Here is a 27,536-nt window from a genome sequence, read left to right as displayed (position 1 = left end):
GACCCGTCTTTAGTTAATTGATGTTTCTAGAATCCAAAGAATCTACCGTATATTGCAGCCTGTTTTAAATGTGGTTCAAGCCTAAACTTGTACTATATGACAGCACAAGGCATCAGATGTGTTCATGAATGAATGAAATGTTCCTTGAGACTGATTTAGTGTGCATGTCCTTTACTTGCCTCTTAGACTTGCAATCTAAGGGTGATTTAAAAAGTCAATTTAACCCTCTCCCGCACCTTTTTAGACTTCAGCGAAGAGGCCATTGGATGACATTATTAAGGAATAAATATAATAATATACAATCAGGTTCCCAGCCAGAGTGATTGTATGATATTATAATGATATGGTAAACAAACTCCAAAGGACTAGTGAAATCTGCAGCATGGTTTTATTTTTACCCTCATAAAAAGGTGTGAGAAAAGTCAAGAATAAACGTGCCCTTTTGTGCTCACACCACTTCTTGTTCTGTAAATAATCAAGAAATCTCCATGTCCGTGAGAATTTCTGTTAAGGACAGTTTTTTTTATTAGCGGATCTAGTACAGCTAAGCACTGTTACATCTGCTATCTGCATCTGTGGTTCCACGAAGAACCTTTAACATTCATAGTGCCTTTCTGTTGCACGAAAGTATCTTTTTAGTAAAAAAAATTCTTTAGATTATTGAAATATTCTTCAAACTAAGAAATAAGGCTTTTTAAAGAACTGCTCACTGAAAAGTTCTTAAGCGGACCAAAAATGGTTATTTTATGGCGTCACTTCCTGTTCAAATCTTTAATTGGAATCTATACAAAACTGAATCTCTTATAGTGTTTCTGTGGCTCAGTGGTAGAGCATTACATTAGCAGCGCAAAAGGTTGTGGGTTCGATTCCCTGGGAACACGTTAGGTAAAAAATGTTAGCCTGAACTGTAAGTCGCTTTGGACAAAAGTGTCTGCTAAATGCTTAAATTGAATATACAAAACACAAACTCGCATTACAACACCCTGGAAACCACCCTAGCTTTGCATTTTTTTCAAGCAATGTAAATGTCTCCGGATGATTCCGTAAATGTTTAACTAATCACATTGGTCCATCAGTAGTTTAGTTTGACAATTCATGCAGTACAAATCAGAGGGAGCCTGTCGGTGTGAAATGAGTGTGTCAGTCTGCAATATCTGCCTGTTGAAAGGGTTAAGGCCTGATTTGCTAAGCAAACTGCATTGGGAGGATTGGTAATTGGTTCCACTGGATTTTTGTGGTTAGTGTTATCCTAAGCAGGGGGATTGGAAGGTGGAATGAGAGAAGCGTCACAGTGCTCCGTGCTTCGGAGCCAAAAACAATCACAATAAAAAAAGCGGGGCAGGGAAAGCTCATAATCCGCTGCAGCCACGCCTTCAGTTTCCGACTGTTATAGAACACAAACGTCCAAGGTTTATCAAATGCACTTAACACATTGTTTTTAATCCTGAAGATGGAGAGTCTAGATGGTAGAACTGGCATTCAGTTAACGTTTAAGCATGAGAAGGCCACAGACGTCATGTGTGAGTTACCGCAGGAGGTCTGTGGATATGTTGGACATGACGAGGAGTTTGAGAACCTGATATAAATGAGAGGTTGTAGTATGAGTCCATTAGCACACGTAGCTCAAGAGGCATCGGTTTGTTTGCACTATCACTAATAGTGACTGTGTTTGCACTGTGTGGATTTATGGGTGTTTTTATATGGATCCTGATGTCATGGTGAAGATGGAATATAGAGAAACCCCTGTTCAGTACCGCTGTATTTAGCAGGATACAATACAATATGTCACATTGCAAAAGATTTTTGCTTTTGGTGTGGACGGGCAAGTAACTTGAATGCTTGAAATTTGTGTTAAATGAAGTTTAAGGATTTTTTATTAATGTATATTGTTAGATGACTACTAGGGACAGTTATTGTGAGGGATGTTTTATAAATCCTTATAACTACTGTGCACCTTTTCCTTTAGCATTACTTTTGAGGAAAACATATTTAGAGGAAAGACGTTCCTATACTGCATTTACTGCCCTCAGGAGTTTTCAGAATATAATAACTCATATATTCCAAGACATATATTCCAATTTATGTTTATTGAATTCTTTCAAAAATGTGTTTATCTTGACCCTTAATGACTTTTTACAACTTGACATGACATGAAAAAGTAACAGTCCTTGGTTATTTTTGTTTCGATGTGATGAAGGCAGTTCAGTAAGAATAAGTAAGTGTTTATAAAAAAACAACTGACTCAGAAGAGCCACTCATTTGGGAATCAGACTGCACTTATCATACTATGTTTTTGATTTACTGAAAAGAACCCCTGCATAAGATTCATTGTTTGGGAATCAGAACAGTTTTTTAGAATTTAGTTTCACAAATAATAACGGTTAACACTTGTTTGGGAATCAGATTACTACGGTGACCAGGAGGTGACATGTTCAGTTCACTTAGTTTTGTCGTGGCCATGACATAATAACTCGTCGGAACGTGATATGTTGTGGCCATAAGATATTAATTCATGGGAATAGCATATTTACTCGTGAGAAAGTGATATGTAGTGGCCACAAGATCATTTTTCAAGGTAACAACATGTTTTTCTCACGGCCACAAGTTTAATGTGTAAACAAACCTGCATGACCATAGCTACCCGGGATTATCAAAAACGGATAAAACTTTTTTATTAACATTAAACATTTAATTTAATATTTGAACATTATTATTATTATTATTACTATTATTATTACTTTAACTTATTATGGCTATATTTTTATACTTATGATTGTATATGCTTATTTGGGCAAGTCGTGGCCTAGAGGTTAGAGAGTTTAGACTCCTAACCCTAAGGTTGTGGGTTCGAATCTCGGGCCGGCAATACCACGACTGAGGTGCCCTTGAGCAAGGCATCGAACCCCCAACTGCTCCCTGGGCGCCCCAGCATAAATGGCTGCCCACTGCTCCGTGTGTGTGTGTGTGTGTGTGTGTGTGTGTGTGTGTGTGTGTGTGTGTGTGTGTGTGTGTGTGTGTGTGTGTGTGTGTGTGTGTGTGTGTGTGTGTGTGTGTGTGTGTGTGTGTGTGTTCAATCAGACTACATGGGTCAGACATTTTTAATTTTAACTCCCGACTCGTGATATTCATTGTTTGAGAATTTAACTATACTAGTCACAGTGTGTTTGATTTAGTTAAAAATGCATTTATTGAAAAAAAGTAAATAAAATAATTAAGTTTTGCTACTTAAAATGGCACTTAAAAATGAGTCTCACCTTCCAACCCTTGATCATATATGATTATTGCTGCTTTGATTATTGATTAATAGCAAAGAGTGATGATTTTTTATTTTATTCTTTTTATTGTATATCATATTCATACATTTTATGTAAAAAAAATTGTGTGTGTTATTGGATGAATGTGTGTGTCTGAATGCCAGCTTTCTGTTACACTGATGTGGTGTTGGCCAAGCAGAAATTGTAGCCAAATTTCTGGGCCAAAAAATGTCCAACTTTCACATATGCTCTCTCAATGAGCTGGTGTGCTCTCCTTTGCTCATTTTTACTCACAGCCGTATTGTTTTAATAAATCTTTTTATTCTGGACACATTTGGATGTTAAAATTGGTTGCAGGTTTCTTATCTTCATATCTGTTTTCTTATCAATATTAAGTGCTGGTCGGAAACACATATGAGGACCTTCTTTCTTTATCTATCTTTCTTTCTTTCTTTAGTCTCAAACCATTGCTGATTTACTCTTTGAAGTATAAAAGCTGTTTTCTCTGCCTGCCAATCCACGGTTCCTAATCCAGTATTGGACAGCGATGGCTTTGCTCTGCCTCATAAAGCAAGCCACTCCAGACCTGCATTGCCTGCCACACGACGTCCTGGCATTCATTGAGGTTTAAGATTGGGTAAAAGCCACAGAAATGATTGGAAATAGTGGAAGGACTTTCTTTCAGATTGTTTAATGAGGGTGTGACACCTAGCTCAAAGTGTTCCTGCTAAACCGAAGCACCTCAGATTGTTTGTGTCTTGGGAATTTGAGGAGTTTGTGGAGACACGGCATGGAAGGAAAGCTGTGTTTTTATAGAGTGAGATCATACAGACTCACACATTCGCCCAGTTCCCCCCCAAGACACTTCTCTTCCTCCCTCTCTCTGGTGATCCTCATCAATTTGTGCATCTTTGTGCACTAAATATTTCACCAGCAGATGATTATTTCATGGATGTCTCTATCCCCGTCTGTCTGCGAGGATGCGAGCGGAAAACAGCTCTGTAGACATCTCCATAGCTGTCGGCGCTCCTCTTTCAACGTCTCTCTCTTCTCCTTCAAAGCAGATTTAAGTCACTGTGTCCAAAATAGCAACTCCATCAGTGATACACGGGATGAGCAGAGTGGGCGATCGGGAGAGATTTCATTTCCCACCATTGTTATGGGATCTGCTGGTCTCTCTCTCTCCTCCTTTGACCTCCCTCAGAAGATAATCTTCAGTAATTCTAGGCTAGTAGCCTGCTGCAGCTCGTCTAAATTATGATTGACTAGCCACTATCCCACATGACTCGCTGTCTGCCTCGTCCCCCTCCGTCCAGATTAACTGGATCAGTTTTGGGTTTCAGGATTCCCCCTCCTGTCTGACACGCACTCTTGTGTCTAAACAGATGCTCTTACCCGGGTTTCCCCCCTTGTTTATTTGCAGAAACGTGAATGTGAAAGTGTGAATGTTTTTCCAAAATGTTCTGTCTCTTTGCAACCCAAAAATCAATGCAATGGTAACCAATTAGAACATTATATGCATGGCAACATCCTGGCAATGGTACAGCAACACCCTGTCAACCATCCACAACCCATGCTTCATGGTAGCAGGATTTGCACTGAAAACTGCACATTTCCTTCAAAAAATGTAAAAATCCAATGTTATTCATGGAATTCGTCTGTGGCTACATTATATTTTTATAAGATGTTTCCTATTGTGGTGTTGTGAGAACCTACTATGGTGCTGTGAGTTCTGGCCCTGTGTGGTTTGTATTGCTTTCAGGACAGTTACTGTACACACACACACACACACACACACGTTTGAATGAATGATGGTCAGTAGGGACACGACGGCCCTCTATCCACACACAAACACGGTGGTGTGTGTGTGTACTGAACTCATCCATTCAGCTGTGCGTCTGCAGCTTAATTACCCGAAAGCTCACAGAGTGTCTGACCTCCACCAGTAGCCTAATTGAAATTTAATTGAATTCCGTTTGTCTAGACTAATTAAGCTCGTGAAAAGCGCCAGTCTTTAGCCACTCGCCGGTCACCGAGCTTCAGAGAGAAAACTGGAAGCCCGGAGGAGCACGGGACAAAGGCGGCCATTTTAGGAAGCAGCGGACAGAATGGGACACGTGTTTAAAAATAGCAAAGGAAAGGATTCGGGTCTTAATGAGGAGAAGATGTAGATAAAAATACAGTGGGATCGGATTAAAACACACTCTTATTTCAGTAATCTATGTGATTGATTCATTAGTCTTTTTGATTCACAAAAACAAAATCATTCATTCAGGAATCAACCTAAACCCTTTAGCTGTTTCCGAAATTGTATATTAAGTAGGTACTACTACTGCATAAAAACTAACTTTGTGACTTTAATGGTTTAATTGTTTAAAATAGTTAAATAAAAGTATTCTCTGTATTGTATGAATGTGTGTACTCTGTCAGATTTGACGTGCTACATCTGCCATGTTGTCATAAGCTAGGATTCCATCCAAATGTAAAGCGAATCTTTTCAAAGCTCAAAGCTTTTTTTTTTTATTAGATTGCGATTCCATCAAGTGACGGATGACGGTGCAGTAAGAAACCATCAGCGGAAAAAGCCAATTAGTCACGTGGGTTTAATGTTCGCTGCATTAGAATTTATACAGCGAATGCATTTCCATCTTCCATTATTCATATTAAAAAATAAAATTCACACAAGTCAAAAACTTTTCGAAATTAGGGGTTTCCATCACTCGTTTCTGATGCGATACTTCAAAATGCTCTTAAAAACGAAGTGATTGAAACAACCGCTACTGGGATTCTTAGCCATTTGCAGCTCCTCTCCTATGGCCTCATGGGATAGAAGTTTTGTAATGCAAAAATTTAATTTTGCTTTAATGATTCATTCTTGAGATTGGGAAGTGCAATCTATCTAGAGTTAGAGTTAAATCTTGTGAAAACATTTTGTAGAACGAGGTTTACTATGACACCGTAGAAGTGCTGTTGTTATAAAATGTATTTTTTTTAAATTCCTCCCTCAAAAAAAATGCATGTAGCGTTTGTAGTGAGGCCGAGATCAAAGGTAATGCCGTGGGAGCACTTTTTCAATTATGTTTCAATGAGTCAATTTTGGTACATTAATTTAACCAGTCTTCCAGCACAGAGGTATGGCTGCTTACTGATTAATGAGCCATCTCTTTCTCTCTCTTCTCAGGTACCTCTGCAGCCTGGACAGTCATTCAAGTTCACGGTGCTGGAGACTCTGGACCGCATTAAAGAGGAGTTCCAGTTCCTTCAGGCTCAGTACCACAGGTCGGATCATTTGAGCTGATTAACTCCCTGGTTCTGAAACACTTTTGATTATTTATGAATCTCTTCCTACAGGCTAAGAACTGGCTGGATGTGTATTATACAGCATATTATACAGTGTGACATCAGCATTTTCATTTTATCCACTGAAATCTGTGTTGGGAATGACTAGAATTAGTGAGAACTGATTAAACTGGCGATGCTGCTAATTTAACCACATTTTCAGTAGCTTTTCAAATACCAAGTTAATTAGCAAACTGAAACGATAATCAAATAAGCTCTGCTGAACTGTCCTGTAATGCTGTAAATGGCATTCGAGAAGTTTGATTCATTTGAATGATTTGGTTTGTTGATTCTTTTAACTGAATCGGTTTGTGTTGATTCCACTGAGTGAATCAGCTTGTTCCTGTTTTTTTATCTGATTTATTTAAGTAAAATAATTCATTCTTGTTCATTGAAGTGAATTGGTTTGTTCTGATCCCTTGTGATTAAGTGGATTGAATCCGATTCAAGTCAATCAATTTGGTTTGATTTCTGCAAGTCAATTGTTTCTTCTGATTCATTTAAGTGAATTGATTCATTCTTATTCATTTCAATCAATTGATTTGCTTAGATTGTTGCATTTTTCTGATTCCTTAAAGTGAGTTAGGTCATTCTGATTCATTCAACTGAATCAGTTTCCTTTAATTCATTTAATTTAATTGATTTAATATTATTCACTAAAGTGTATAGGTTTCTTCTGATTCATTTACGTAAACTGGTTTATTCTGATTATTTTATGCGTGTGTTATTATTATGATTCATTGAAGGTAATTTGTTTATTTTGATTCCTTTACGTGAGTTTAATCATTCTGATTCATTTTAGTGAATCAGATTGTCTTAAGTTTGTTATAATCATCAATCATCAAACGGTTTTCAGTTAATTTAACTGATTCGTTCTTATTCATCTACGTGATTCAGAAGTGTCTGACTTGGTTTCTGATACGTTGACGAGTGGTTAGCATCAAATTACCATCAATATTTGATTAACACATACAATTAATAATTTTTTTGTTTTGTGTTTTCACAGTCTCAAACTAGACTGTGAGAAGTTGGCCAGCGAGAAGACAGAGATGCAGCGCCACTATATCATGGTGAGCTTGTTCAACCCTAATATCGTCAGATCTGCCGTGCGCTCCAGTAAATACAGCATCAAAGCCCATCTGTGTGTATAAAGAGAGATTGCGTTTGATTTCATGTTACGGGGTGTTTGGTTAACCTGAGGACTCAGCGGGATTACGATAGGGGTTGGGGGAGATGGAAAAGTGAGGGAGAAGGAAGAGAGAAAAGAGATGGAAAGAGAGAAACAAAGATCACAAGCACAGACTTGTAAATAATGAGAGGGAACAAGGATTCAGTGCTTGCAGAAAGCAGATAACCCAGAAGACTATATTTAGCCTGCTAGCCCTGCCATGTTCACTAAAACTAGTTTCATCAGCCTTCCCCTTTATTTTCATGCATTTATAGTTTACCATATTTTTCTATCTGCGCTCTTTGACGACTAGACCGGACTGCATGTTCTTCTCATCGCTCTTTAGTGAATGATTTATTTGTTGATGGGCATGAAATAGTTTTCAGAGCTCATTTGCGATGGTGCGTTAGTCTCCTGCCTAACAAAAACAAGAGAGCCAGTGAATTGGATGATATTCAAGTGTTAAAAGCTTTGTTCAGTGCCGTGGCTCAGTGGTTGGCACACACACTCCTGATATTTTGAGCAATGCTGAAGGTCTTGTCATCTCTATCTCCACTATCTATCCAATAAAGCAAAACGCCCCCAGAGTTATTTAAAAAAATAAGTTGAGGTTGTGGCCTTTGTATTAATATGCTGAGCCATGATGCAGATTCAGAAGAAGTAGATTCAAATCTTTCTGGTATCTATTCAATAAAACAAAAGCATGTGAAGACATAAAAAAAAAAAAACATTGTTGTGTAGTGTCCCTTTGGAAGATTCAGGTTTGAATCTAGCTTGCGACACAACCTGAACTAATGTCCTTAAATATTATCAGTCCAATAAAGCAAAAATACATTGATTTGTTTGTATATGTTTTATATATTCATTTTATACTATATATTCAATATATTCAAATCAATACTAATATTTATCAACAATATAAATACATATTAAATAATAATATACATAATAGAATCAACAAGACTGTGGCTAAAAAAAAAATTCCAGCCAATGCCGAATCAAGCAATAATTAAAAAAATGCATTTATTTAGTTGTTTTTAATTATTTAGAACTATTTTTAATTAATATTTATGTAAAGCCAATTTTAATAAATAAATAATAATTATATGTATTAATAATATAATGATCAATTAATGATAATAATATAAACAATAAAGCTAAGGCTCAAATAAAGAAATCATTTTGCATCTTGTTGAGTTTGGTGCCCTGGTCCTGATTAAACATCTAGCTCATAAATCTAAATCTGGCCTCATGGTTTAGTACATTTATTGTAACATCCTAAACTATTATGCTCATTTGGAAGAAAGAGGTTTAAATCCGCTTCAGTAAATCATCATCATTAACTATTAAATTCTAAATCCAGATTGTGGGCTGCCGTATTTGTGTGTGTGTGTGTCCTGATCATGATCTAAACTTTAATGAGCGCCCATCTACATGGTCTCTCTGTGACCGTTGTGTGTAATCCAGACCCTGGGGCAGCAGAGGATGCAAAGGCTAATGCGCAGCTTTTGCAGTAACACCCCCGGCCCAACTCAACCGTCTGATGCTCACTGTTCTCCTCCGAACATTACAGTCACAGAGAGAGAGAACATAAGGAGAGATCAGCAGCAAAGACGAACGAGGAGAGTAAAAGAGTGAGGGAGTGAGTTAAAGAGAGAGAGAGAGAGAGTGGTGATTGAAACGCAGCAGTAAAAAAGAAGAAAGAGGAGGGGAAGATAAAGGCTGATAGAGTAGATGAAGAGGAGAAGAACTGAAAGAGTGAGAGAGACTGTGTAAAGACACAGCGGGAGACAGTAAGACGACGAAAAGATGAGGGCAGAGAGAGAAAAACACAAGAAGGAGACAAAGAGGAGGAGGAGAAGGGGGAACCAGGAAGGCAGAAAGGATAAGACACATTTGAAAACTATTACTCTTTAGTAAGCTTAACGTTTGAGTGCTGCTGTGTGTGTGAGGAAAAAGACCGAGTGCAGAGAATTTTAATAAAAAAAAGAAAAAGAAAGCACTAATGGATTGCTCCTGTTTTAAGAGAAACTTGTTGCTGCCCTGTGATGGAAAACTAACTTGATATTTCCAAACCAAACAAATCTAATTATAAAGCAAGCAGTAGTGCTGCAATTCATTTACGTTCACGCTTAACTCGCATTTAAAGCTACGGTACTCAATTTCTGATCCACTGGAGGCAGCAAAGCTAATTGGCAGGTTGCTTAAAGTCTTTCTCTGATGAAAAAAAGAAAAGAAGAAAAAAAAAAAGTTGACACACCACGGCTTCAAAAACAATTTTAAAATGTGAAATCTCTTTCAGTATTAAATTTAATTTAATTTTAGCAGCACCAAAGCTAATTGCAAATCAATAAATAAATAACATTTCTCAAAAGCTTTTTCAAAAATTCAAGTTTGATTTACTTTCTGTTGAACTTTTAACTCTCATTTAAAGCTACAGTACACAATTTCTGCTAGATTAACAGCACCAAAACTAATTGCAAAAGTTATTTGTATTTTTTTTTTTTAAATGTACAAAAAAAAATGTCTCAAAACACCTTTTATTTACATTGCACGTTTAACTTTAGTAAAGGTCCAAAACGTTCTTGGAAAAAAAAAAACATCTACACAAGCTTGATTTCAAAGCCGTGAGGTTCTGTTTGCCTTCATCCAATGTATCCATCATATGTTGGTCAAAACAACTCAGGAACATTTTATTGCTCAGAGTTGCTCTTTCATAGCTCACGAAACCTTTGCCGTTCTCATTTTTTGTACTCCATCTGCTCTGATGTTTCTTGTAACTCTTTGTGAGACAATTGTTGACATGCTGTGAGAGTATAGAGCTAAAAAATGAAGGTGCAGTATGTAAATTAGATCATTGTTATGAGAAATGTTTGAGGTTATATTGACATCTTGGCATTTTTGTTGATGCCTCATGACTAATCTGACAAATCTGATCACAATTTTTAAGACACTGAGATCATTGGTTTCTTAGTATAATTGTATTGATAATAACCACAATATGTAAAACATGTAAATATCACTTCACATCTTGACACTGCATTTAAGATTAACATTGTAAATAATCCAGCGCCAGTAACTGTCTGGTTGACACTCCAACACAGTAGGTGGCGCTATTGCATTTTTACATTCCACTGCACAGCTTTTTGATTGTTTTTCTATGCAATCATGTTAGATTGAAATAAAAAGGAAGCCCCTCAAGTTAAAATAAGTAAAAAAAAAAAAAAAAAGTGAAACCTGTTTATTTTTTTCTATTCCACTGTCCTAAGTTTCACATTTTTAAATGCAAAAATACATTCTGAGAGCTAGCTGTTGCCACCCATTATAAAATGGTGAAAATCTAGTATTTTGACACTGCTAGTTGAGTTTAATTTTTGTCGTTTCTATACTCTTTGAGAGTACTATGTTTTTTTTTTTTGGTAATGAAAAAAATCTGAGAAGCAGGCGAAAGTCTCCATTTAATCTGCTTGCATTCTTAGAGAAAGACTTGAACAGATATGAGAGCAAATGGGAGATATTATTAGTGTTGTTGTACACATTAATATTTGTTTGCATTACAGTTTCAATAGTGTTCCCTAACAGAACATTTCCATACTCCTTATGCTTATTTATTGCTAAATTCAATTTGATAAAATGGCATTCATCTATAATTACGGTGATATGAATAGTCAGTCTATGAATCACGCCTCTGGTTTTGTGTGGCTAATAACACACTCACAATTTTCTCCCGTCTGTCAGGAAACTTGCCAGGTAACTCGTAATTCAGTCTCGGATTCAAGAACAGCCGCCAACAGCACTGTCACTAACGGCGCTCATGGCTTTCGTATAATATCTCTTTATTGTCTGGGGGAAAAAAAGGACGTATAATGAAATCCTTTATGATACGGCTCTTTCTTCGGCTTGTAACTGATTGAAATGATATGAGTTATCATTTACTCATCCTCATGTCGTTCCAAACCTATATGACTGACTTTTAAATAGTGGTTGAGTGTCTTTCGTTTGTTGTCATATTATTCTTCAATTAAGACATTAAAAATGGTCAACTGTAGGAATTATTAAACAGAAATACCTGCTTAACTGCATTTTACTATTTAAGATGTCTGGAGTGTTATATATGGGTACAAGTTTATAAGTTTAATAAGTTGTAAATGCGACTTCTACAAGAAACTCAACACATTTTACATATCAGAATCTCCAACATCTATAAAATCAACCGTGATGTTGATATCTGCATACTGAAATTTGATTGGTCTTGCATGCTGAAAGCCTAAAATCCTTTTTTACCTTGACAAACTCTGGTATTTCTTACTGAAAATGCAAATCTGTTTAGTATTTCCTCTTGTGGAGCTCTTTTGGCAGCACAGGGGACGGCTATTTTTATATCGGTCGATTCAAATTGGGCTGTTTGGTGTAAAATGGGTTGTGGCAGATGTGATGAGCCTGAGAGACAAGCCCAATGGAAATTATATCTCATCAATGTTGCCTGTCTAATAATACTAGATCAGGATGAGCCAATCAATGTGTCTGAGCTTAGAAGATGCATCCAGTACAGTGGAATGGACACACACACATACACACACACATACACACCTACAGAGATTTGAGCCAGATCCGAGTGACCAGCGAAACAGCAGGATATGAGTACAAGCGACGGATGGCAAACAGCTGCCGGGTTGAACCAGGGGACACCCAGTAGATATAGCCCCTCGTTAGACCGCTGGGGACTAATACACACACACACACACACACACCGCGGCTGCGGCAGGAGGAGAGGCTTTGTTGAACCTCAGCCGCATTGAGCCCCGCTACATCCGCCACATGTCGTGCACAATCTGCTCTAGACAACACACACATACACTGACACACTCGAGGGATCACACACACACTCGCGCTGTACAATGAGAATGCACATAACATTCGAGAGCTTATAGGCCTATAACAACGAGCCGCAGGAAAACGAAGCCATCACAAGCCGAAAGCGTGTTACTATCTGACCACAATCACACAAAAACAACACGCCACAGTGAAAGCTTTAAATAGCCTACACAAGCATCCTATGCAAAGTTTTAAATTTTATTTTAAATTGTTGAAATTAAATTGGTTATAATTGTATTTAATCTTTTTTTGTGAAATGTTTTTAAATAAAAAAAATATTAAATTAAAAAATTACATTTGCTCCTGACACATAGATAAGATCAGAATGTTTATAAATTCAGCCATAATTTCATACAGTTTAGCTATTTTTTTTAATCATATTTAAACCATGTCCAGTTTTTACAGTTTTTTGTCATACTAAATCTTCCAGTTTTTATGCGTCTAAATATTTGTATTTTATATTTATATATATATATATATATATATATATATATATATATATATATATATATATATATATATATATATATATATATATATATATATATATTATTAATTTTTTTTTTTTTTTTTTTTTTTGTAATGAGCATTTTGCCTTGTAGGAAGACAGGGAATATGACAGCCCATGTCCCCATGAGCACAACAAATTACCTGTAGGGTCCCAAACTCTCTCACACTGGTCCCAGGCCTTTCGTCTGTCCTTAATGGAGTCCTGTCATTTTATCTTTATATCTTCCTTGTAGCCAAGGAAGCCAAAAGATGTTTAGTAGAGTTAAAACTAAAGGACTAAAGGTGTCCCGTCCTTAGATTGCCTGTCTGGCACTCTGTCATTCAACACTTTCTTTAGGGAGAGACTGTAGACACGACATGCTGACTGCTTAAACTATTTCAGCTTAATTAAACCTCTTATTTACAGGACTGTGTGTAGGTTGAAGTAATAGACCTCTTGTCAGTTAAACTGATGACGTTCTCCTGCTGCCACGTTAAGTAGCCTACAGCTCAATTTGTGTCATGTTTGTCTGTTCTCTTTGATTCTGGAGTGTTCTGGGCGGTTGCCAGGGTGTTGCTATATGATTTCTAGATTGGCTACCAAATACCTAGGACACGGTTTCCCCAAACCAGTGTAGTTTCATTTTCGTGTTAAGGCTGGCTAATGGAAGCATTTCCATTCAGTTGGTACCGATATGTTGGCCAGGTCGATTCATTGGCTGATATATGACCTATTTTAGTGTGAATTTGAATTTCTGCTCAGTGTTTTTTTCCTGGATTTATTCTACATCAAAAAATGCTGAGAACTAATGTTGGTCTGAAATGATGCAGAGACCTTTTTTGGCTGAAAGTGAGGTAATATGAACGATGCTGAATAGTCTTCTGGGCCGCTGTAGGGCTTTTTAAAACGGATCCGCTTCCAGCGGCCCTGCTGCACTATCAGCATGCAGAACCAGCGAACGTGATTTATATTTGTGTGTGTGCCAGCAGACCAGATAGATGGGGAAATAGTTTGGCTGTTATGTCACGCTTTATCTAAAATTCATCACCCACCAGAACGATCAATAGTGGAAATGCAATAAATTTGAATCCAGCGCAACACATGTCTAAAATGGTTCATTTTATAGACTTGCCTTTAAACTGCCAGTCAAAAGTTTGGATACGCTTGACTGGATTTATAGTTCTCATGATCTTAAAGTCTTGAGGTGGCTTGAAATGAGTTTTGGAGACAAACTGTGCCTGTGCATTAATTAAACAAAACAAAAATCTTTACCTTATTGATATTTTATAACAGTTTTTTATAGCATAGGCATAGGCTACATGCAGAGCCGGCACCAGGGCACCTACATCATGCATTCATATTTGTAGGTGGGGGGACGGGGGGTTTCGGATGAGAAATGTGCAGAATGCCGAATATTTCACCACTCATTAACCTCAAATCGACACTTTTGGGTTTCCAGTCACTGTCATTAGAAATGAGGAGACTTTAATCCTGAGATTAAACCGCAGAGAAGGTTTGGTAGAAGAGAGGAGGTCAGGCACACATCACGGATGGGAAATGGAGTTTACAGAATAATAGAAGAGAAGGGCAGGGGAGAGGAGGATTAAAAGGAAGGTCGGTAACGAGGGAGCTGACTGTAAAGACCGAGATAAAGGGAGAGAAGAGGAAAAATAATTGTAGAAAATCGAGCTGCACACCGAGCAGTTACCGAGTGTGTAAGTGAGACAGACAGCCTGAGAAAGACACCGAATAAGTGAGCAGTTGTGTCAGGTTTCATCTTCATCTTCTGCCTGCTGAAGCAGACGAGGACGCGTTCAAACTCTCCGTCTTCCTGTAGTTCAAGCAAGTCGTTGGTGTGTCAGGTTTTAATTTGATTGATGGTGATTCACTGCTGTTTAATTCATCACAGTGCTGATTGATACTCTCACACTTGTGTTCCCACAGTACTACGAGATGTCCTATGGGCTCAACATTGAGATGCACAAACAGGTAAGACAAACCTGTTGGGTGAATTCACCAAACCGTTTTGCTCGTGGTGTTTTAGCACTCCAAAACGGCATCTTATTTTCTGTTCGCATTGCACACGAATCAGATTATCAGAACTTGCAGCTATGCAATGTGCATGTGGTCTGACTGTTCACACCTGTAACATATTTGGATGTGGTTTGGGGCCAGCTTTTAAAAGTCTAATTTGATGTGATCTGACACACGTGGATGTGGTTTGGATTTGGTTTGTACACATCTGATTTCATATAACCTGACCGTTCACACTTGTAGCACATGTGATGCGTTTTGGATCTGGTTTATAAATGTCTCGTTTCATGTGGTCTGACAATTTAAATGCGTTGGTTGGATCTGTTTTATAAACACTCCTGTCCCAGTTCATGTAAAGCACTGGATTAAGACAATATATGAGGGGTGGGAAGACAGAGATCTAGATGAGTCAATGTGTGTATGTATTTATGTGTGTGCTGTGTGAAATCGGCACATGATTTTCAGCAATGCTCTGATGATGTTTGCACATGATTGGCATCTCAATCACAGTTCACTGAATCATTGTCATATTAATTATATTGTGATAATATTTGTTTTATTTCTATCTATCTGTCTATCTGTATCTACATGCATGTGTGTGTGTGTGTGTGTGTGTGTGTGTGTGTGTGTGTGTGTGTGCATGGCTGTGGTTTTCAGCAATACTGTGAAACAGCCTCTCTAATGGCTCTGGCATTATGATTACAGCCAATGCAGTGAGGTGTGTGTGAGAGAGAAAGGTGGGATAGTGCACAAAAAAAAAACACACAGCAGAACCATAAAATATGAAGCCACACACATACGCACACACACATGCACCTTTAAAGCGATGCCCCCGGATGCAGGTCTGGTCTTATCATTCTGCCCTCTTTATGTCTAATGGAGCCTCTTTCTCTCTCTCTGTCTCTTTCTTACTCTCTCTCTCTTCAGACATTTAAAGGCAAATATTAAGCAATGACGTTCTAATCACTGATTGTGGTCACAGGCGAAGAGGTATTCAATAAAGGCCTCATTTTCTCTTCTGCTCATCTGTCACACTGCTCTCTCTCTCTCTCTCTCTGTCACTGTCTCTTTCATCCCTTTTCTCTCTCTATCTGTGCTTGTTCTCTCTCTTGAATTCCCTCCTTCTCTCATTTGGGCTCGCTCTAGTGATGCTCGCTCTCTCTTTTTCTCTCTTTTTTTTCTGGGCAGTGTGCCAGCCTCTCTTCCCTTGGCGCTCCGCCAATATCCCCCTCTCCTCCCTCGCTCTCCCCTCTCTTTCTCTCTGATTGATGGCCCTTCCATTCGGAAAAAGGGAAAAAAAGAAACCGTAAAAGAAAAGAGAGCAGTAAAGCACTGAAAATCAGACACGCTCACAAAGGAGGACACGAGCATACATATATACACAAAACTCTACACACATGCAAAGGCTCATGGGTAATTAAATGTGCGGAGGGGGAGAGCACTTACAGAGGGGGGATGTGGGCACATTCCTGCACATGTGTGCACAAACAAATATGAATACAAACTAAATACAAACTCATCCAAACAAGAGCAGTTCATGGGGTATCTGACAACATCATGTACCCAAAAACTTTTGATTTGAATATATTTTTATTTGATCTATTAATATAAATTAACTTTCAAATAATTTCATATAAATAGTCATAATTATAATAATTTTTTTATGTAGATATAGACATTCTTTTTTGTACTTTTTATAATATTATTATTTTTATGGTGTGTGTTTGTGTATATAATGTTATTTAAATTATTTAATTTTATATAGTCATTTTTTTATTTATTAGATATTTTTATTTAGTTTCATATTAATTTAGATGGATTCTTTTTTTTTATTTTATTGCTATTACTATTTCTATTATTATTTGTTACTTTATTTTATTTCAATTTTAATATTAAAAATTTTTTATATGCAAATTTCAACATTAGTCCAGTTTATTTATGAGCAAATATTATACTCGCCCGTTTAATTAGCGCAGCCGACCCAGAACTGCGATTGTTGCTGCCTTTCTGACATACACACAGGTCATGAAGTATTTTAGATGTAGTTAAAATATGATTCATTCCATTTGGATAGTAGAAAGTTAAACTTCTCGACACACACACAGCAAGTTTATGCAAATGTGGAGACATGTTCACACACTTACATGAATTCTAGATAAATATATGTGCACACACAAGCAGCGGGGCATCTGCACCTACTCAGGTCCTTTTGATCGAGTGACAAAGCTATTATGCTAAAAGGTTGGCACCCTGGGACTTCCTCGCAAACATGCAAACACGTCTTGTTTTCCTCCTCTGTTTCTTCATTTCCCTTCTTTGCTCTCTTTCTCTTTTTCCTCAAACACACTGTTTCATTCCAAACCAGTTACATCACTCGCTCCCTCAGCCTCATTATACACAAATGAGCTCTGTATCACTCACGCGCACAATCTGCAGATGTTCAGCATCACTGCTACACTGTGTCCCAGCAAAAATGCAAACAACCAAACATGCTTCCGTTCACTCATCTGCAGTCTCACTGGCAGGAGTAACAAGTATTCTGCCAGGTAATAATAATATTTCCGGGTAAGATAGCTAGATTTGCATCAATTAGTAAATATATAAAACATAAAGCCAGGTATGCTCTTTTTCTTTTACATCATTATGAATTTAGTTTAATATATTGTGTGGTGGTGTGCAGTTTAAAGTAGCTCCGCTACCAACACAGAGCTCTAAAATACAGGTTTGCTTTGCTCCTCTTGTAGGTATTAGAGTGCACTTAGAGGTCTGCTGTGTTTCTATCACCGCAAATACTCCTCCATTAGAGAGAGTGTGTGTGTGTGTGTGTGTGTGTGTGTGTGTTAGGGGGAATCGCAGAGCCTTACCACAGGAAGAAAAGAATGAAAAAACAGTAAAAGAGAATAATGGCTGGAGTATGAAGGTGGATGGTGACTGGGCACCGTGAGGAATGCTTTGAAAAGAACGTGTGTGTGTGTGTGAGTGTGTGTGTGTATGCAACTGAAAGTAATTAACTGTTCATGTGTTACAGTGTGTGTGAAACACTTGTCTGCTTGTCTGTTGTTTTTCTTAGCGAGACTATAATTAAACGTGTGTGTGTGTGTGTGTTTGTGTGCTCTGTTGCAAGGAGATTGAGACTATTCAAGCTATTCAGCCCTGAAGAGCCCTCTCTCTCACACACACACACACACACACACACACACACACACAGAGAGCCCAGGAAAATGGCTGAATGAATCAAACTCAACACATACACACACACACACACACAGAGAAACTAAACATTTATATTTTTTAAAAACTTGCCCATGTAAAACTAACTGCTTCAAGTCTATGTGGTTGCTGGGTGTCGCTAGAGCGTTGGTTACCAGAAGGTCATGAGATGCTGTAAGTGCATTGCTAGGGTATTTTGTATGGTTGTTAAAGAGATCGTTCACCCAAAAATGAAAATTTGATGTTTATCTGCTTACACCCAGGACATCCAAGATGTAGGTGACTTTGTTTCTACAGTAGAACACAAACTGAGATTTTAGCTCAAACCCTTTGCAGTCTGTCAATCTTATAATGTAAGTGAATGGGAATCACAGCTAAAACATACAATAAAACTAAAAAAAAACTTGTGACTATATATTGTTGTGTAAAGACACAAAACAATCAGTCTGTGCAAGAAACTGAACATTATTTTACATAGTATTTTTCACCTCTGATGCACTGCAGTGCCTGAACTGTACTGAACGTGTCCTCAAACCCTGTCTGCAGTGAGGCGTCTTCTTCTTCTTCTTGCTTTACGTGGATCACAGACTTATAAGTGCATTACTGCCACCTATCTCTCAAATTGACCATTGATACTCTATCTACAATCTCAATTGGGAGTGCCAATGGTCCATTTGAGAGATAGGTGGCAGTAATGCACTTATAAGTCTGTGATCCACTTAAAGCAAGAAGACGACGCTTCCAGATTCCAATTCACATCCATTATAAGACTGACAGACTGCAACGCTTTGAGTTAAAATCTCAGTTTGTGTTCTACTGATGAAACCTTTAGTCAAAGTCATAAGGTATTAACCTCCTTATTAGACTGCTGATTTCCTGCAGGGATGGGCAGTACTTCAAATGCACGTATTTGAAATACTATTTTGTATTTAAATACCTTGGGGAAAAGTCTAATGTATTTTGTATTTAAATACATTTAATCTTAGTAATTTTTAGTTTTTAGTATTTTTGGATACTTGTTGATACAGGAAATCAGTGGTTTAATAAAGTGGTTGATACTTTACGTATTTTGAAAATTCTAAAATACGCATATTAAATGTTTAGTTTTAAATGTGAAGTATTTTGTATTTCAAATACATTTATTTCAAATACTGCCAATCCCTGCTATGTTTTTTTTTTTTTTACTATTTCTATGGTGTTCTGGGTGGTTACTATTGTGAGGTATAAGTGTTTGTTATTTATATTGTTTTTTTTTTGTGTCATTCGTGTTCTCAAAATTACAATTAACCTAAAACTTCCATCCCAGCTGTGCTAAATGGCCCTCATTTCATTATAATCTGTCATTCACTTTCTCTGTTTTATGTATCTATTGATGCCTATCATTGACTTGAATATAATCTAAGCCTAAGCCATTTGTGGGCTTGGGAATTGAGAGCCCAGTGCAGTTGTACAAGTTTATCACTGTCACTGTTTTCTCTTCTAATCGAGCTTGTGTATGTGTGTGTTCTCTTGCAGGCGGAGATCGTGAAGCGACTCAGTGCTATCTGTGCTCAAATCATCCCTTTCCTCTCTCAGGAGGTATGCTGACAGTGATTGACAGCTCATCAGGGTTCTGGGGTCTTCTCCCACAGGCGTACACTCTCTCTCTCACACACACACACACACAAACACACACACACACATTCTCTCCCCCCTCCCCGTCAAACTGATTCACCCTCAGTATTGCAGACAGCTTCTAGACTTTAACAACACCATCTCAAATCTCTGACTAAACAAGAATTGCTGATATCCTGCATTTTTTTACGAAGTCGCAAACCTGCCACGTTCAGTTACCAAAAGTTGTCTACGATGACTTGATGAGCTCAGGTTTCATATTCAGCTTGAGTCTAGCATCACCGTTTGATTTATTAGCAGTTCTGCTACTAGCATTACAAGCAGGCTCCAAAGTGAAACCATTGGTGGAACCAGAAGTCCAACAATGACTCACCTTTCAAATGAGTCAGAACATCCAATTCTAGTCATTTACAAAGAAATTGAGAAGTTCTTGCTGAAAATAAACAAATTAAAGCGACAGTTCAACTCAGTTTTTTTTAAAAATAATGCATTCTTATGCATTCTCCACTTGTTCCAAACCTGAGTTTTGTGCTTCTGTTGATTACAAAAGACGATATTTTGAAAAATGCTGTTATCCAAACAGTTGGAAGTAAAAAAAGCGTTGGGGGTTTGATTCCCCGGGAACACATGATAGGAAAAAAATTTATAGCCTGAATGCACTGTATGTCGCTTTGAATTAAAGTTCTAAATTTTAATTAAATTTTTAATTTAAAGCTCTCATTTTCTACATGTTGCTAGTTTCTATAAATTTGCATGAAGGGTATAAGGAGAGCTTCATCAGAAACTCTTGAGATTCGGCCATTGTCTTTCTAGTTTTGTTGTTGTTGTTGCATTAGTATGGATGGCTGAGACTGGAATGGTTTGTTTTGTGTCCCAGCACATTCAAAGCTCCAGTTCCCTTGCCGAGGAGCCATAGATCCATTGCTATCTTCAAAGCTTTGGAGCTGCAGTCCATGAATGCACACTATGACTTAATACAACTCACCTTTAGAGTTCAAAACGAAATGGAAAATGAGAAAGGATTAACATCATTTCTCCCCAAAATAATTTCAAGCACATTATCTCTCTCTCTCTCTCTCACTCTCTCTCTCTCTCTATATATATATATATATATATTTTATTATTTATTATATAATATTAAAGTACATTATGTTAATTTATAATTAATTATTATTATTATTATTATTGAGCATGATGCTATAATCATCTGGTTAAATATTGTTCATTTAAATTTTAATTAAGCAAAAATATAATCTTTATTTTCGACGGTAATTTGTCAATTTTTCTTCTTGAGATTCACCCTCTAATCAGCCACAGTTCTGTTATTCTGACTAAATAAAACTACAACTTTTATTGTAGTTTATGTAACACTTTTGTAAATAACATCTGTTTACCGTTTATTATTTTCATGCAGCCTGTTTGTAAATATAACCTTTTATATAATGTACTGTATACTGATAGACCTCCCTTTCATTTGAGGATAGCTGTGGTCCAATAAAACGTCTGGATTCGATCCTCATTTTAAATGAGGAGGATTTATTTGGGCAGATGAGCAATAAAAGATCAGGCAGAACTGTATTGATTAGGAGGTCACCTTTAGCATTAGCTTGAGTTAGTGTCTGCTGACGGGGAAGGACAGAGTGATATCTCTGTCAATACTGACTGTGTGTGTGTGTGTGTGATGGACAGGGATGCAGCCAGAGAGTGTGAGAGAGATGGAGGATAAATACGAGGCTTTTTTTACACTAATTCAAATTTTATTTGGGTTTTTGTCTACAAGTTTGTATATTGCATCTCTGTCTCACCATGTATCTTTGTGTTTCAGCACCAACAGCAGGTTGTTCAGGCGGTGGAGCGTGCCAAACAGGTCACCATGGCAGAGCTCAACGCCATCATAGGGGTGAGTGACCTCTGACCTCTCATACTGATAGATATTTCGGACAGATAAATAGATGGCTAGATAGATTAAAAGTTTGATGGAGGTTAAGAGAGAGAGAGGCTGACTGGAGCACTTATGGACTGCTGTATTTCTATGAAGTTACATTTCTTAGTTACTTAGCTACTTCCTATGTAGTTACATTCTATATTTATAGATCTGAAATATTCTCCTAATCCTATCAAAACAGGAAACTGGGTTGGTTCCATCCATCCATCTCCGTGTGTTTCTGTGCATGTCTTTATCTCTGTGTCTTCGTCTGTCCGTCTGTTTCTCAGCAGCAGCAGCTTCAGCACCTGTCTCATCACACTCCAGGTATTCCTCTTACTCCTCACCCTTCAGGTCTGTCTCTGGGGGGCACATCAGGGCTGCTGGCCCTCACCGGGGCTTTGGGAGTCTCTGCCCACCTGGCCAACAAGGACGAACGCAACCACCTAGACCCCGAGCACCTGCGAGGTGAGTGTCTGACTCTGTGTACAGTTTTAATATCACAGATGCATGGTATAATTAAATAATAATAATAATAAATTAAATATATATATCCTCTTTAAAGGAATAAGTCACCCAAAAAAGACAATTTGCTGATAATTTACTCAGGCAATGCAAGATATAGGTTTATTTCTTCATTAGATTTGAAGAAATTTAGCATCACATCACTCGCTCACCAATGGATGCTCTGCAGTGAATGGGTGCCGTCAGAATGAGAGTCTAAACATCTTATAAAAACATCACCCTGAGTTTGTTTCTTACAAACATGCTGCGATTGTGATGTTTTTATCAGCTGTTTGGACTCTCATTCTGACGGCACCCATTCACTGCAGATGATCCATTGGTGAGCAAGTGATGTGATGCTGAATTTCTCTAATTCTGATGAAGAAACAAACTCGTCTACATCTTGAATGGCCTGAGTTGGGGTAAATTGTAAGAACATTTTCATTTTTGAGTGAACAATTCCTTTAATAAAGACTTCAGCAAGGCACAAAATGCATGCAACTGGTAAAGTTTGTTAAAAAAGTTTATTGACAAGCATTAAAGAAAGCATGATAAGAGAGCGATGGTGCAAAAGTTGGCCTAAAAAACACAAAGTGAAACACAGAGGGTGAAATAACAACGAGGGTGTGTTGAGTTGGTCCGATAGATTGCATAGACTTCTGAGAAGCCTTGAAACACTATAGACTGAAGGCCAGAGGGGCGATTTGCTCTGGGAGCGCAACACAATGGATGTATTTTTATTGTACCCTGACTGAAATTTTCAGCATGACCTTGGCTCGCTATGGAATTGTTGTTATTATTATCTAGACTGACGTCAATCCCCAACCCCTCCTTCTCTTTTTCTCTCTCTCTCTCTCTCTCTCCTTGGCTCCCAGAAGGTGCACCCAGCAGGGTGAGTATCAAACTTGTGTGTTTATATGTGTATATGTGTGCCTCTACCCCACTGACTTTGATAGAGGACTCCAAAAACAAGATCATAGTCTTATTGGCTGCATCATAGTCTTAAAGGAGCAGTTCACGCGAAAATTAATCTACCGTATTTTCCGGACTATAAGTCGCACTTTTTTTCATAGTTTGGCTGGTCCTGCGACTTATAGTCAGGTGCGACTTATTTATCAAAATTAATTTGACATGAACCAAGAGAAATGAACCAAGACAAATGAACCATGAGAAAACATTACCGTCTACAGCCGTGGTGCGACTTATAGTCTGAAAAATATGGTAGCTAGCTTGTTACCATCATGTCGTTCAAAAGGTCACATAATCCGAAAATAATGATTTAAATGCTATAATATGTCTTTAGGAGATTTGAAATATAGTGAAAATCCTTTGTTTCGTGGAAAAAAATAAGCAATTGAATTTTGGGTGTACTGTCTGTTTAAAAAAATCTATTATATACCTTCAGAGTCCACCAAAGAATATAAATATTAAACGTTTTTTTTTTTATCATTTTTTGATAATAGAAATAATGTTTTCTGTAATTCTGTGAAATATAAATTCAGAATTGCGAGATATAAACTCTGAATTGTTTTTTTATTGTAATTCAGATTTTAAAAAGACAGTAAAAATTTGCGTTTGTATTTTTAAACGTGTAAACGTGCTTCCATAGGACTTGGCTTGCATAGGAATGACTCCGAGGAGAAAGAGTCATAACAGCCAAGTTCTTTGAGATGATTTCTTATTGCTTACTTTAGAGGAAGTAAATGAAGGAATCAAGAAGGAACGGTCTTGAGTGAAGGGGGAGTGAAAAGAGAGAGAGAGATTTTGGAGAAAACAGGTTTGTTTGAGAGAACTGGGCTTCTTTGTGCACTTTTCTTTTCTCATCTCAGTCTGTTCTGTAATGGGAACTATGTTTAAAGGAACTGTTGTTGTGCTGGCGGAGATAAGTTGGGACACACGGTTATGATGTAAGTTCCTGAGTAAAGGAGTTATACGGTGCATCAGGTGGAGTCCTCGTCTGTTATTGTGAATATCCAACGTAACATGGTGTCAGAAACAAACCGAACCTAAAAAAAAAAAAAAAAAAAGAGAAAAAATACCGGTGATAAGGGGAAAATGGACGGAGAAGCGCCAGCCCCACCAATGTTAGCCTCACAGCTAACAATGCCTGGAAAGTTCGACTTTACTAATACAAGCGAATGGCCACGATGGATGAAGCGTTTCGAGCGCTACAGAATCGCATCCGGTTTGGATAAACAGACAGAGGAATATCAGGTGAACACTTTCATGTATGCGGCGGGAGATGATGCCGAAGATATACTGTATGTGTTACCATTGACTGATGCTCAGAAGAGATCATATGCTGCCGTTACGGAGGCTTTTAACAAGCACTGCGTTAGCAAGAGGAATGTTATCTTTGAACGCGCGCGATTCAACAAGCGAAATCAAGAGCCGGGAGAGAGCGTTGAGTCGTTTATAACAGCTGTTCATTCACTCGCGGAGCAATGTGATTTCGGCGCTCTAAAAGAAGATCTGATAAGGGACCGTATCGTGGTCGGCATACGTGATGCCAAACTGTCAGAAAGCTTGCAGTTGGACGCGGATTTGACGCTAGAGAAAGCGATAACGAGAGTGAGACAAAGTGCGGCTGTGAAAAAACAACAGCCAATACTCCGCGGGGCAGAGCAACCGATTGGACACGTTGAATATATACACAAAAAGGAAAGGAGATCACAAAAGTCACCTAAAATGAAAGTAGAAAACTCGCGTGGATGTGGTAGATGTGGAAACATTAAAAATCATCTCTGGAAAGACTGCCCAGCTAGAGATGCAAACTGCAGGAGATGCCACCGCAAGGGACATTTTGCAAAAAAATGTAAGTCAGCTGGAGGAGTTCATGACATAACAGAAGGGCAGTCAGAGTGTAAGGAGGAGGGGGATTTTGCTTTCCTGGGTGAGGTGTATAAACAAGACACTGATGGATGGAATGAATTGATTGTACTGAATGGGGAAAACACGGTTTTCAAACTAGACACAGGGGCAGCAGTTACAGCAATTCCAAGCAGCAGGTTCTCCACAGAGAAGTATGGAGTTTTACATCCACCAGGGAAAGTGCTGTTCGGGCCAGGAAATCAAAGGCTGGATGTGAAGGGACGGTTCAAAGGGCGATTAAGCATAAAAGAGAAAACGACAGAACAGGATGTTTATGTAGTCGCGGGACTGTCCAAGCCCTTATTAGGGCTCCCTGCAATTGAAGCCCTCACTCTAATACAGCGACTCCACACAGTACAAGAGCGAAAGGAGGACATTATAGCCGAATACCCTTCAGTGTTCTCTGGCTTAGGCAAATTAAAGGAGCCATACAAAATTGAGTTGGAGCCAGCTGCTGTCCCATATGCTCTGTCTTCTCCACGCCGTGTGCCCCTGCCAATGAGAGATAAAGTGCAAGCAGAATTAAAACGCATGGAGGATATGGGGGTGATTTCGAAAGTGTCTCAGCCCACTCCATGGTGTGCGGGCATGGTGGTTGTGCCCAAGGCCCAAGGGAAAATACGACTGTGTGTTGACTTGACACACCTAAATAAATGGGTGCGGAGAGAACGTCATATTCTCCCTGCTGTTGACCAGACACTCGCAATGCTTGCTGGGGCCAAAGTATTCACAAAGCTGGACGCTACGTCCGGCTTTTGGCAAATTCCATTGTCCAACGAAAGTTCACTTTTAACCACATTTATCACCCCATTTGGCAGATATGCATTCAACCGTCTACCATTTGGGATCTCGTCGGCCCCAGAGCATTTTCAGCGTCGTATGTCGCAAATGCTGGAAGATTGTGAAGGAGTTGTGTGTCATGCTGACGACATATTAGTTTATGGTGGGGACATGCAGCAACACAATGAGCGACTGCATCGGGTCCTTAAGAGACTGAGAGATGAAGGCTTGACGCTTAACGAGAAATGTGTGTTTGCAGTGGACAAAATGATGTTTCTGGGGCACAGAATCGGAGCGGATGGTGTGGCACCAGATCCAGACAAAGTCAGGGCGATCTTGGAGATGCCGGAACCAACGGGAGTGGATGGAGTAAGGAGAGTGATGGGGATGGCTAATTATCTGGGTAAGTTTTTACCCCATCTTGCATCTTACACCCGCCCCCTCAAAGAGTTGCTCAGTGAGAAAAATGAATGGTGCTGGGGATCACCACAACGAGAGGCTTTTGGAAAATTAAAGTCAGAACTGAGTTCTCAGCAGGTGTTGGCATCATACTCCCCAAAATTAGAGACATGTGTTTCTGCTGACGCCTCTTCCTTTGGTTTGGGGGGCGTACTGAATCAAAAACAGGCAGATGGAACATGGAAACCGGTTGTATTCATCTCACGGAGCCTCTCTGAGGCGGAAAAACATTATGCCCAGATTGAAAAGGAGGCCTTAGCAGCTACGTGGGCATGTGAACGACTGTCATCTTACCTCCTGGGCCTGAGGTTTCGACTGGAGACAGATCACAAACCATTGGTCTCGCTGCTAAGCACCAAAGCGCTAGAGGAACTCCCACCACGAATACTGCGGTTCCGTTTGAGGTTGATGAAGTTCACTTTTGATATAGTCCATGTGCCAGGAAAGCAATTGATAACCGCTGACACATTATCAAGAGCTCCAGTGAAACACACATTCACAGAGGTAGAGAAGGAGAATGAGAGTGATGTTAAGGTGTTTGTGGATTCGGTAATACAAACCCTCCCAGCTACGGAGACTAGGTTGAGGACGATAATCAAGAACCAGAAAGACGATCCCATCTGCGCTAAACTCATCCAATACTGTGAGACTGGGTGGCCGGAGAAACATGTTCTTCCACCTGAGCTGGGACCATACTGGCCTGAAAGAGAAAATCTTACCGTAGCAGGAGAGCTACTCTTACGGGGACAAAGAATCGTGATTCCTCGCAGCATGAGGCAAGAAATCCTCCACAGTATACACGAGGGTCACCAGGGTATAGTCAAGTGTCGAGCTAGAGCTCGCCAAGCCATCTGGTGGCCGGGTCTGTCTGTGCACATCAATCAGCTCGTGGAAAACTGCAGCACATGCTCACAGCACAGGGCTGAGCATAGAGAGCCTCTGTTAACCACTTCTGTGCCGGAGAGACCTTGGCAGCGGGTGGGCACAGACTTATTTTTCTGGGAGAAAAATACA

The 27,536-nt window shown here is 38.8% G+C and overlaps 1 protein-coding gene across 5 annotated transcripts in view; it reads left to right on the top strand.

Annotated features, from left to right (window-relative positions):
- The window catches only part of LOC127943241 (transducin-like enhancer protein 4), a 39,284-nt gene that overhangs the window by 954 nt on the left and 10,794 nt on the right, over window positions 1-27,536 (top strand). For 2 of the 5 annotated variants that reach the window (XM_052539557.1, XM_052539554.1), the window contains exons 2-8: window positions 6,436-6,533; window positions 7,600-7,663; window positions 15,071-15,115; window positions 19,886-19,948; window positions 21,810-21,884; window positions 22,199-22,376; window positions 23,288-23,304. In XM_052539557.1, coding sequence (XP_052395517.1) covers window positions 6,436-6,533; window positions 7,600-7,663; window positions 15,071-15,115; window positions 19,886-19,948; window positions 21,810-21,884; window positions 22,199-22,376; window positions 23,288-23,304 — 540 coding nt within the window. Of the gene's footprint in view, window positions 1-6,435; window positions 6,534-7,599; window positions 7,664-15,070; window positions 15,116-19,885; window positions 19,949-21,809; window positions 21,885-22,198; window positions 22,377-23,287; window positions 23,305-27,536 lie in introns of those variants that run through there. The other 3 variants (XM_052539555.1, XM_052539556.1, XM_052539558.1) reach the window with 3 other exon arrangements.

This window comes from Carassius gibelio, chromosome A22 (assembly GCF_023724105.1).
Source record: "Carassius gibelio isolate Cgi1373 ecotype wild population from Czech Republic chromosome A22, carGib1.2-hapl.c, whole genome shotgun sequence".
NCBI lineage: Eukaryota > Metazoa > Chordata > Actinopteri > Cypriniformes > Cyprinidae > Carassius > Carassius gibelio.
Note: the sequence above shows the minus strand (reverse complement) of the source record. Positions and strands in the feature narration are given on the sequence as shown.